General features: G+C 41.2%; 1 protein-coding gene across 1 annotated transcript; it reads left to right on the top strand.

Annotated features, from left to right (window-relative positions):
• Positions 1-9,714: 9,714 nt before the first annotated feature.
• Positions 9,715-11,434, top strand: LOC138880704 (uncharacterized). Its single transcript, XM_070160879.1, has 3 exons — positions 9,715-10,248; positions 10,402-10,633; positions 11,385-11,434. Exons 1-3 carry the CDS (start codon positions 9,715-9,717, stop codon positions 11,432-11,434), a joined length of 816 nt encoding a protein of 271 aa, XP_070016980.1.
• Positions 11,435-11,670: the final 236 nt, after the last annotated feature.

Here is an 11,670-nt window from a genome sequence, read left to right as displayed (position 1 = left end):
TGTAGTTTTCGCTAGTGATGTATTACTTTACAGAACAAGTGCACCTTTCTTTCTTTCATTGGTCCCACTCAAATCCCACCACATACTTGGTCCCTTCTTACTTCTTTTAGCACTCATTTCACAATTAACAGGGTTAAGAGGCAAAAGGAACAAAAATATCAATTAAGAACAAAAAGGGTATATGCTTGTAATGTGGGTGCCAAATAAAAGTCTATAGTCTCAAAAGGGTTAGCTAGGGACAAATTTTATTTGTGATAACAATAATGCTCGAAAAGACATCAAAGGAAGTCTAAAATCATTTTTCACACCGAGCTTCACCTAAATTTTCGCTTCAAATCACATACCGGGCAAGTTCTAGACACAAGTACAATACATGAACTACACAAAATCTCACCACACCTGGCACATGATTCACTAAGGACGGTCTCATTCCGATTCTCAAACTAATGCAAGTATTACAGAGCCACAAGATATTAACCATTAATCGCAAAGTGAATATAAGCCAAGAAAATGAGATGTAGGCGTCACAAAACATGCTATCTAAATAACCAAGGCATCATAAGCAATTTTAGCTCATAGGGAAGATACTACATATGCCAAAGCCTAAATATGCTACTATTAAACAAGTCAAGGGCGCCTAGGAATATCATCTTTCTTCCTCTATTTATTTCCTAATTCTAATCTACTCTAAAAATAAAAAAATAAAAGGAAAAACTACTACTCTGTTCAAGCAAAACCCTTAGAAAAGAACCGCGACACAAAATAAACCAAGAGGGAATTACTACACTACCTACCAAAAATTCTTTTTTTAGAATTAAATCACTCAAGAAAATTATCTAATAGATCCATCGTCGGGCAAATCCAATCATTTTAAAAAAAGTATTATTCAATTAAACTAACACAGCTAAAGTAGCATAAAAAGTCACCCGGACAATCTCCTCACCCCCCACTTAAAATTGTGTATTGTCCCCAATGCACACCATACTAATAAGAGGGTAAAAGAAACTCTCTGGTAGGCCAAAGGCCGAAACACTAGCAGCTTATGGGGTAATCAGACTTCTCCTAGGCTTGGTCTTTCGTGCGGGTACCTCACACTTAGTTCCAACCATCTAGTTTATTGTTGCATCCTTCCAATAGCTTTGCTTTTCATGCTCCTAGAAAATCAAAAATCAACACTACAAAAATAACAAAAAAAAAATAAAAGAAAGCAGTAAAGCTGGGTTGCCTCCCAACAAGCGCTTGATTTAACGTCGCAACACGAGGCGAATCACTTTCTGCCTCCACTTTGAACTTATGAATTGGAACCCAAGTTTTGATTTTGCTCTATGATCATGCTCCTGGGGTGGTGGAACGAATCTGACTGGCCCAATAAAACAATGTAGTATTCTGCACTTCTTGGCCTTTAGATGAGGTGTGTACTCCCGACTTTCTAGCAAGAAGAATTTCAGAATGTAGGCATCTTGTTCCTTATTCCTTGACTTCTCAAGTGGCTCGGATGGCTCTATTTCTATATCATCATCAAAACACAATGTGAAAAAATACTTGGAGTGTGGACCTGTAACGACCCGACCGGTCATTTTGAGCATTTGTACTTCGCTCGGTTGTTTGAGGGCATGAGTAACTCCGTAGAAAGTATATGACTTATGTGAATCGTCTGTTTTGGTTTACAGATTATTCGGAATTGATTTGGAAGAATGATTCTCAGCTATAAGCTTTAAATTTGATAGATTTGACCAAATTTTGACCTTTTAGAATTTGACCTCGGATTGGAATTTTGATGGTTCTGTTAGCTCTATTGGGTGATTTTGGACTTAGGAGCGCGTCCGGATTGTAATTTGGAGGTCCATAGTAGAATTTGGCTTGAAATGGTGAAAGTTGCAATTTTAAAAAGTTTAATCGGGAGTGGACTTTTTGATATCAAGGTCGGATTGCGATTCCGGAAGTTCGAGCAGGTCCATAATGTCAAATGTGACTTGCATGCAAAATTTGAGGTCAATCGGACATGATTTGATAGGTTTCGACATCGGTTGTGGAAGCTTCAAGTTTCAGTTCATTGATTTCGAATTGAGGTGTGATTTATTGTTTCGATGTTGTTATGTATGTTTTGAGGCCTCAAGTAGGTCCGTGTTATGGTATGAGACTTTGGGTATGTTCGAACAAGGTCCCGAGGGGCTCGGGTGAGTTTCGAATATGATTGGGTTGTGTTGTGCTCGTTTTTTATGTTTCGACGTCGTTTTTCAAGCATAAATGGTACTACATTAAGCAAATGAGCTCTCACTTCTGTTTTTATTGAAGCATTAGATTCGTATCGTAATTACAAATTCATAGCAAAAATAATCGTTGAATTTGGACATCGTATGAGGATTTTATGGCCATTTTACTAAGAATTGGATTGCCAGATCTTTCAGATTAATTACGCAATTGCCACTGAATTCGTATTTAAAAATCAGCACTATTTTTAAATATTGAAACCAACATATCTCCTTTAATATAAGGTCAAATGGAGTGATTCAAGAGCCAACTTGACTAAAATTTTACAAGGAATCCATTGGAGGCATCAAAAGCGAGTTTCGGGATTATTTGGCATGAGAATCGAGGCGGAATATCTGACAGAAAAATACATAAAACAAGGGTTTGTTCATTTGGTCATATTTTTGAGTTAGGGAGCTAGGATTTGGGCGATTTTGGATGTGATTTTCACCATATGTATTGGAGTAAGTTTTCTCTACTCCGTTTTGGTTATATTTCATGAATCCATCTTCGTTTTTGGCATTTGATTGATGATCTCAAAAGTGAATTTTGGGGGGTTTTGCCTAAACTTTCATAAAGTAATTTTTTAAGTTTTGAACATCGATTCGGAGTCGGAATTGGATAAAACTAGTATGGTTGGACTCATAATTGAATATATTGTCGGATTTTATGAGTTTTGTCGGGCTTAGATATGCAGGCCCGGGTTGGGCTTTTTGGCCGATTTTGGGCTTTTGATTAAAGATTCGACCTTTGTCAATTGTGATTGGTTGCTTTAGCATTGTTTGATGTATTTAAGTTGTTTTTGTTAGTTTTGAGCCGTTCGGAGGTTGGAACACGCGAGATGGCATTTGGAGCATCGCTTGGCTTGCTCAGTATTGGAATTGGCTTGTTTGAGGTAAGTAATGATTGTAAATCTAGTCCTGAGGGTATGAACCCCCGGATTTCACACTGCTTTAATATTTTGAGGTGACGCACATGCTAGGTGACAGGCGTATGGGCATGCACCATTGGGAATTATAACTTGGTCCGTCCTGTAGCAACTATAAAGCTGTGTATTTGATTTAAATTATATGATACTTATGTGTTTTAGAAAGAATTTCCTATAAATTGGGTTGAATGACATATTTGGGCCTTGTTCCAGAGCTGTTTGGACCCTTAGGGCCTTTTTCTTATTAACCTCTCACTATTTTTGATTTAAGATCTATACTCAGTCATGTTGTGTTTACTGATTTCATAACTCAATCTTTATTATTCCGCTTTGATGCATAAAATGACATATTTTTGGGCTGAGCACCCTATTTTACTGATAGCCCGAGTGGCTTGAGAGGTTTCTGACTGAGTGAGACTGAGGGCCTGTGTTGTGCAGATATTATGGGATCGGGTTGCACGCCGCATCATGTTGTTATTGATTCATGATTTTTTGTGAGGTCGTGCGCCAGATTGATTTATGCCACGAGGTGGCTTGTTATGAGGCTGAGGGACAAATTGATTTATGCCACGAGGTGTCTTGTTATAGCGTTTGGGATGTAGGAGCCCCTCCTAAGTCTGTACACCTCCAGTGAACGCGGGTACCCTGAGTGAGTGATATGATGGTTTGCCCGAAGGGCTGTTCTTGATTTATATTGTGCTCGAGGGGCTGTTTACGAGTGATTGTGAGGTAATGCCCGAGGGGCTGTATATGAGTGACTATGAGATTTGCCCGAGGGCTGTTTATGATTCATGTTTTCCCGAGGGGGCTGTTCATGAGTGATATTCGCCGAGGGGCTGTTCTTGATTTATGTTGCCCGAGGGGCTGTATACTAGTGAGTTTTGCCTGAGGGGTAGGGATTCTAGTTCATTTTACACTCCTTTTTACTTGAGTTTTGGATTAAAAATGTATATAAATAGTTCCAAAGGCTTACATGTTGTACTTGTTTGTAGGGTTTGGTAAAAAAAAGGGACAAATAGTTGAAACCAGCTCAAAAGGAGTGAACCATGCACAAGTACCAAGAACAAGTCAAGGCACTGCTACAACATAAAATCCACTATAGCCGCAACAGACCCACCGCGGCGGCAGACCATTTAGTGCGGTCCGCGGTGGATGAGTTCAGAGAGGTGCACTTTTGGAGCTTAAAGTAGTGCGGTGCGCGGAGGATTTTTCACGGCCACAGTAGCCTCTTCGAGGCCGCTATCTATTTTATATGGTCAGCGGAGAGGGGATTCAGAGAGATGGGAGTTTGGACAATTGAAGCCAGCACGGTCTGCGGAGCATTTTGTGTGGACCACAATGAATCCACCTCGGCCGCAGAGCATTTTATGCGGTCCGTGGCGGCCAGATTCAAAGGGTGAAAAGTCAAGCCAAAAAGCCTCATCGCGGTCGCGGTGTATTTTCCATTTCCGCAATACCTCGGTCAAGGGTATTTTTGTCCAAAAAATTTGGCCTAGTATAAATACTTTCTTTTCACATTTTTAGGGTATCTATTAGAATCCAGAGCACGTGAACGGCAATTTTGTTCCATTTTGAGTAATTTGTAGCTAGTTTAACACTGAATCTTCAATTTCTTAGTTTGTAATCAAATTATATAGGTTATTCTTCATCTATTTATCTATTTTCTTCCATTATTATGAGTAGCTAGACCCATTAGCTAGGGGTGTGGCTCAACCCTAGTGTGGGTATTTGATGGGTCTTTTAATTTAAGGTTTAGATGTTTATGGGTAGTTGATATTTGGACTGATTTGTGTTTTCCATGTTGAATTAGTGGTTGCAAACACTAATTTGTGCCTATTTGACTTGGACTCTTCTTGAGAAAGAGAGCTTGAGTCTAGGAAAATCAGTCCAACAAGGAATTGGGATGTAATCAAGAGATTGATAGCCCCAATTAAAGGGTTAAATCTAGAGATAGTAATACCCGACTTGAGCCTATATTGCTTGTACAATTTTGACACCCAATTGGTCTTGAGAAAGTCAATTAGGGCAAAGTCACTCAAACTACCGAGAGGTATAGAGTGAGTAGTTTTGTACATTGGCTATATTGCAATCCCCAACATAACAACTTTGTCTTAGGCTTTAGATCCCGTCAAGTATTCACCTAGGAGAAAGTCACTTCCCTCGTCCCTCTTTAACTATTTAGAAAACCTTACAAGCATTTACTCTTAGTTTAATTTAGCATCTCTTTAGTATAAAATTAGAAGTAACAAACAACAATTATGATTGGAAGTGTAATTAAGAGCACTATGCACTGCTAGTTTAGATAGGAATCCAAATCTCAAACAATCTATCTCCATGTGGATTCGATCCCGACCATCTTAGATAAAAGCTGCATCGACCGCTCTTGCCACTTTGTAGTGGTGTAGAGTTGGACCCGATCACTTTTTGGCGTCGTTGCCGGGGGGCTAACGGTTGTCTATCTATCTAAATAGTTTTGTGTATTGTTTTTCTTTCCTTCTATGTTACTAATTTGTGTGTGTCGCAAACTTAGGTACAAAATGGCGGCAAACAATGCACCTTTTGGAGACCTTCCACCTGGAGAGGAGGTAGATGACAATATTGATGATGAGGTTCCTATAGTACCTCAAGCTCAAAGGAGAGGCCGCCACGCCACCTCTAAGAGTGGCTCCTCGGATGCTTCCAAATAAAGGATATGCTAGTGCAATTGTCCCACCCCGGATCTCGGCCGGCAATTTCCAAATTACAAATGTGATGCTGACTTTGTTGGAGCAGCTAGAGTATTTCACGAGTGCTTCCCATCAGAACGCATATAAACATCTCAAGGGTTTTGTGGATACGTGTTGGGGAAGCAAGCAAACAAATATGTGAGAGGATGCATTGTGACTGAGATTATTCCCTTTCTCACTTAGAGGGAAAGCTTTGGACTGGCTCAAGAGGCTTCTCAACCATTCTATCACTACATAGGATGAGTTGGACGATAAGTCCATAGCCAAAATTTTCTCAGTGGGACATATGGCAGCTTTGAGGGATGAAATCTTAGCTTTCAAATAGGAACCAAATGAGCCCCTTCACGAAATATGGGATCGATATAGAACTATGGTCAAGGAATGCCCCAACAATGATATGATTGAAGCAATGATTCAACAGACATTTTATCGAGGTATAGACACGACCAATCAGTGTGTGGTGTACCAGTTAGCAGGGGGTAATTTCATAAAGTTGCCTTATGCTGAGGCTTGTGACATTCTTGATTAGATGACTAACATGTCCTCCGCTTGGCAAAGTAGAGCCAATGTGCCATAGAGTGACCCCACGATCATTCACTTGCACAAAGAGCTCCATGATCATGGGCAGGCAATAGCAGAGCTGACAATAATAATGAACCAGCTAGCAAAGGCACAGTAACAACAGGTTCAAAATCCACGACAGGTAAATGTTATGGAGGGTGTCAACATGTTAGTGAACAAAAGAAGACAAAGAGGTCAACAGAACCAAAGGAGTTCGGATCAATATGACAATGATAGTGGTGGATTCCAAGATGGTGGTTATGATGAGCAAAATGAAGAAGTGCAATATGTGAACAATTATCAGGGCCAAAGGGGAAATTCTTCCAACCAACAACAATGGATACCCCAAGGAAATTGGGGGAATCAACAACAAGGGAATAGTAATTGGGGGAACAACAACCAAAATGCAAATTGGGGCAATCAGAGTAATAACCAGAACAATCAGGGTAATTGGAATGGCAACAACAACAACTGGGGTGGAAATAACAATCAGGGTGGTTGGAACAATGGCAATCAAGGAAATCGGGGGCAAGGCTTTGAAAGTCCCCAATGTATCAACAACCGAACAATCCACCCCCATTTCCATCCCAAGGTCCTAGTTCTTCCAACAATGAAATGGGGAGAATTAAAATGATGTTTGAACAGATCATGAAAAAGAATGATGACTCTGATGCCCAGTTGGCATCCCACAATACTTCAATCAGAAACTTGGAGGTTCAATTAGGTCAAATCTCACAATCATTGAATACTCGCCCTAAGGGGGATCTACCTAGTGATACGATAGTCAACCCGAAGGGTGGAACAATTTTGGGCATGTAATGGCGGTAACTACAAGAAGTGGACGAGGCGGTGATGTGAATACCTCCAAACAAAAAGAAAGTTTGAGTGATAAAGTTGAGTCGCAAGAGGATGAGATCCTTTTGTTGGTTTACAATGTGATTGATGAGAACGTGAATGAGGGAGTGAGGATTGATATCCATGATGCCAAGGTGGAAACTCAGAATGACGTGAACCTATCTAGGAAACACGTAATAGACATGCCAGAAACGGTTGTGCCTAAATCCAAGGTTCCTTTGCCAAGGCCCCCTCCACCTTATCCTCAAAGGCTCGCGAAGCAGAAAAATGAAAACCAGTTTAAGAAGTTTATTGACATGATGAAGAGCTTGTCCATCAATATGCCTTTAGTAGAGGCTCTAGAGCAAATGCCGGGTTAGGCTAATTCATGAAAGACTTGGTGACAAAGAAAAGATCCATGAATTATGAGACTATCAAGATTACCCACCAAGTTAGTGCAATAGTACACTCAATGACTCTGAACCTAGAAGATCACGGTGCTTTCACCATTCCTTGCACCATTGGGAGTGCGGACTTTGCAAAAGCTCTATGTGATTTGGGGGCAAGTATCAACTTGATGCCATACTCAATTTTCAAAACTTTGGGTATTGGGCAACCGAGGCTGACTTCCATGAGATTACAAATGGCGGATAGAACAATGAAGAGACTTTTGGGCATAATTGATGATGTTCTTGTCCGGGTGGATAAATTTATCTTGCTAGCTGATTTTGTGATCTTGGATTGTGAGGTAAATTATGAGGTTCCGATCATATTGGGAAGACCTTTACTTGCTACTGGGAAGGCCTTAGTTGATGTGAAAGTAGGGGAACTCACCTTCCGGGTGGGTGATGAGAAAGTGGTCTTTCATGTGTGCAAGTCAATGAAGCAACCCAATAGTTCTGAAGTGTGCTCTTTTGTGGATCTAGTCACGGCAGTGATAGTTAATAATACTAGTGCAATGATCAATGTGAAGGACCCTCTTGAGGTGGTATTGTTGAATCTTGATGTAAATGAGCATGAAGGCCGAGTAGAGTGTGTCAATGCTTTACATGGAATGGGCTCTTATTCTTATGAGCCTCAGAAACTCTCTTTGGATCATGAGAATAGGAAGACTCCACCAACAAAGCCCTCATTCGAGGAACCTTCGGTGTTAGAGTTGAAGTCGTTGCCTCCATACCTCAGGTATGAATTCTTAGGCCCTAGTTCAACTTTGCCAGTTATTCTTTTCTCTTATCTTACTAACATGTAGGTAGATGCCACATTGGTGGTGCTCCAAAAACGGAAGAAGGCTATTGGATGGACCTTAGCTTATATTCAAGGAATAAGCCCCGCCTTTTGTATGCACAAGATTATTCTTGAAGATGATTCAAAGCCCTCCTTGGAACATCAACGGAGGTTGAATGAGGAAATGCAAGAAGTTGTGAAAAATGAGGTGATCAAGTGGTTGGATGTCGGGGTTGTGTACCCCATATCTGATAGCTCTTGGACTTCATCGGTGCAATATGTACCGAAGAAGGGTGGTATGACTGTGGTTACCAATGCACAAAATGAGTTGATTCCTACCAGGACTGTCACCGGATTGAGGGTGTGCATAGACTACCGCAAGTTGAATAAAGTGACCTACAAGGATCACTTTCCATTGCCCTTCCTTGATCAGATGCTAGACAGACTTGCTAGGATGTCTTCTACTGTTTCTTGGATGGGTATTCTGGGTAAAACCAAATTTTGATTGCTCCGGAAGATTAGTAGAAGACCACATTTACTTGTCCGTATGGTAAATTTGCCTTTTCTAGGATGCCATTTGGGTTGTGTAATACACCGGCTACATTCCAACGGTGTATGATGGTCATATTCACCGACATGGTGGAGGACATTTTGGAGGTGTTCATGGATGACTTTAGTGTTGTGGGTGACTCATTTGATGAATGTTTGAAAAATCTTGATAGATTGTTGGCTTGTTGTGAAGAAACCAATCTTGTGCTTAATTGGGAGAAATGCCACTTCATGGTTGAGGAGGGCATAGTCCTTGGCCATAAAATTTCAAAGCATGGTATAGAGGTAGACAAAACAAAAATTGAAGTGATTTCAAGGCTCCCTCCCCCTACTTTGGTCAAGGGAGTTAGAAGTTTTCTTGGGCATGCGGGGTTCTACCGGAGATTTATCAAGGATTTTTCGAAGGTAGTTAATCCCTTGTGCAAGTTATTAGAAAAAGATGCCAAGTTCGTGTTCAATGAGGGATGTATGCAAGCTTTTGAACTTCTCAAGCACAAGTTGACCACCACTCCTATTATTACCGCACCCAATTGGATCTTGCCTTTCGAGCTTATGTGTGACGCGAGTGATGTTGCGATTGGGGCGGTCTTGGGTCAAAGAGTGAATAAAATATTTCATCCGGTGTATTATGCGAGCAAGACAATGAATGATGATCAAGTTAACTACACGGTGACTGAGAAAGAGCTTTTGGCTATTGTGTTTGCACTCCGGTACTTGATGATGAAGAAGGATTCCAAGGCTAGGCTGATACGATGGGTCTTGTTACTTCAAGAGTTTGATTTGGAGATTGTGGACTGGAAGGGTAGTGAAAACCAAGTGGCGGACCACTTGTCCTGCTTTGAGGAGGAGGGGAGGCCTCGTGATGGACTAGAGATCAATGATTCATTTTCCGATGAGAAACTTCTGTCTGTGTCGGTGAATGGTATGTCATGGTTTACGGACGTTGCTAATTTCCTTGTGACTAGTATAATCCCGTGTGATCTCTCTTCTAACCAAAGGAATAAGCTCAAACGGGACAATTTGGACTTCTATTGGGATGAGTCGTACTTGTTCAAGATTTGCACGGATGGTGTGATCCGACGGTGTGTCCCGAAAGAGGAGCAATTGAGTATCTTAGAGGCTTGTTATTCCTCCCCCTGTGGTGGTCATCACGGTGGGGCAAGGACCGCTTCAAAGGTTCTTAGTTGTGGGTTTTACTAGCCAACTTTGTACAAAGATTCAAGTGAACTTGTGAAGAGATGCGACGAATGTCAAAGAGCGGGTGGAATTTCGAAAAAAGATGAGATGCCTCTCAATACCATTCTTGAAGTTGATATATTTTATGTGTAGGGCATTGATTTCATGGACCCATTTTTTAGTTCGTATGGGAACACATACATGCTAATGGCAGTTGACTATGTTTCAAAGTGGGTTGAAGTCGTGGATTTGCCCAACAATGAGGCCCGGAGTGTTATTGCATTTCTCAAGAAGAGCATTTTTACTAGGTTTGGCACTCTTCGAGCAATCATAAGTGATGGGGGTCTCAGTTTTGTAATCGAGCTTTTGACACTTTGCTTGCAAAGTATGGTGTCAATCACAAAGTTTCTACTCCTTATCATCCTCAGGCGAGTGGCCAAGTTGAAGTCTCAAACAGGGAAATCAAGAGTATATTGTCAAAGATGGTCAATGCAAATAGGACCGATTGGTCAAAGAAATTGGATGATGCTCTATGGGCTTATAGGACTGCTTACAAGACTCCGATTGGTATGTCTCCGTACCGGTTGGTATTTGGTAAAGCTTGCCATCTACCGGTTGAGTTAGAGCACAAGGCCATATGGGCTTTGAGGAAGCTGAATCTTGAATAGGATGTGGCAGCAAATCTTCGTGTGGAGCAGCTTAAGGAACTTGATGAATTCCGATACCATGCCTACTCCAGTTCGTCCTTGTATAAGGACAAGATGAATTACCTTCATGATAAATATGCTCGTGGCAAGGATTTCAAAGTGGGTGATTTGGTTCTCTTGTTCAATTCTCGGTTACGTCTGTTTCCGGGAAAGCTTAAGTCGAAATGGAGTGGACCTTTTGAAGTGGTGTTTGTGACTCTGTTTGGTGCACTTGACTTGAAAAACAAAAATGGAGAGGTCTTCATAGTTAATGGGCACAGAGTCAAGCACTACCTTGGCAAGATTGATAACGGCCACGTGGTGGCACTACTCCATCTAAAGTGATTTGATAGTAACCTGCGTCGTGCCGCAACGTTAAATCAGGCGCTTCTTGGGAGGTAACCCATGTGTCTTTCTTTTTGTTTTTCTTTGATTTTCTTTTTAGTATAGGATTTGCTTTTGGTCTAACTGGTTGTGAGATATGTGTAGGATTGTTTTGATGCAGTGCAGGACTAAACTGGAAAAATGATGCACTCTCTGAAGTTTGGACTACTGCCGCAATGCATTTTTCGCGGCCACAATGGCCTTGCTGTGGAGCCGCAGAGCATTTCTTACGATCAACAGTGAATGCCTCCCCAGTGCTTCATATGTTTGAGTACCGCGGACCACGGTGCATTTTGTGCGGTCCGCGGTGGGTAGGTATAGTCGGTCCCAGGTTCATTTTCTATAAATAGGA

The sequence above is a fragment of the Nicotiana sylvestris genome, chromosome 11 (genome assembly GCF_000393655.2).
Source record: "Nicotiana sylvestris chromosome 11, ASM39365v2, whole genome shotgun sequence".
Lineage (NCBI taxonomy): Eukaryota > Viridiplantae > Streptophyta > Magnoliopsida > Solanales > Solanaceae > Nicotiana > Nicotiana sylvestris.
Note: the sequence above shows the minus strand (reverse complement) of the source record. Positions and strands in the feature narration are given on the sequence as shown.

Excerpts from the sequence above, each read along its gene's own strand:
- LOC138880704 (XM_070160879.1), top strand. The coding sequence starts at position 9,715 with ATGAATGATGATCAAGTTAACTACACGGTGACTGAGAAAGAGCTTTTG. Across the intron at positions 10,249-10,401 it reads GGGCAAGGACCGCTTCAAAG|GGCATTGATTTCATGGACCC; the intron begins GTTCTTAGTTGT and ends TTTTATGTGTAG. Across the intron at positions 10,634-11,384 it reads TTTGACACTTTGCTTGCAAA|GATTTGCTTTTGGTCTAACT; the intron begins GTATGGTGTCAA and ends TTTTTAGTATAG.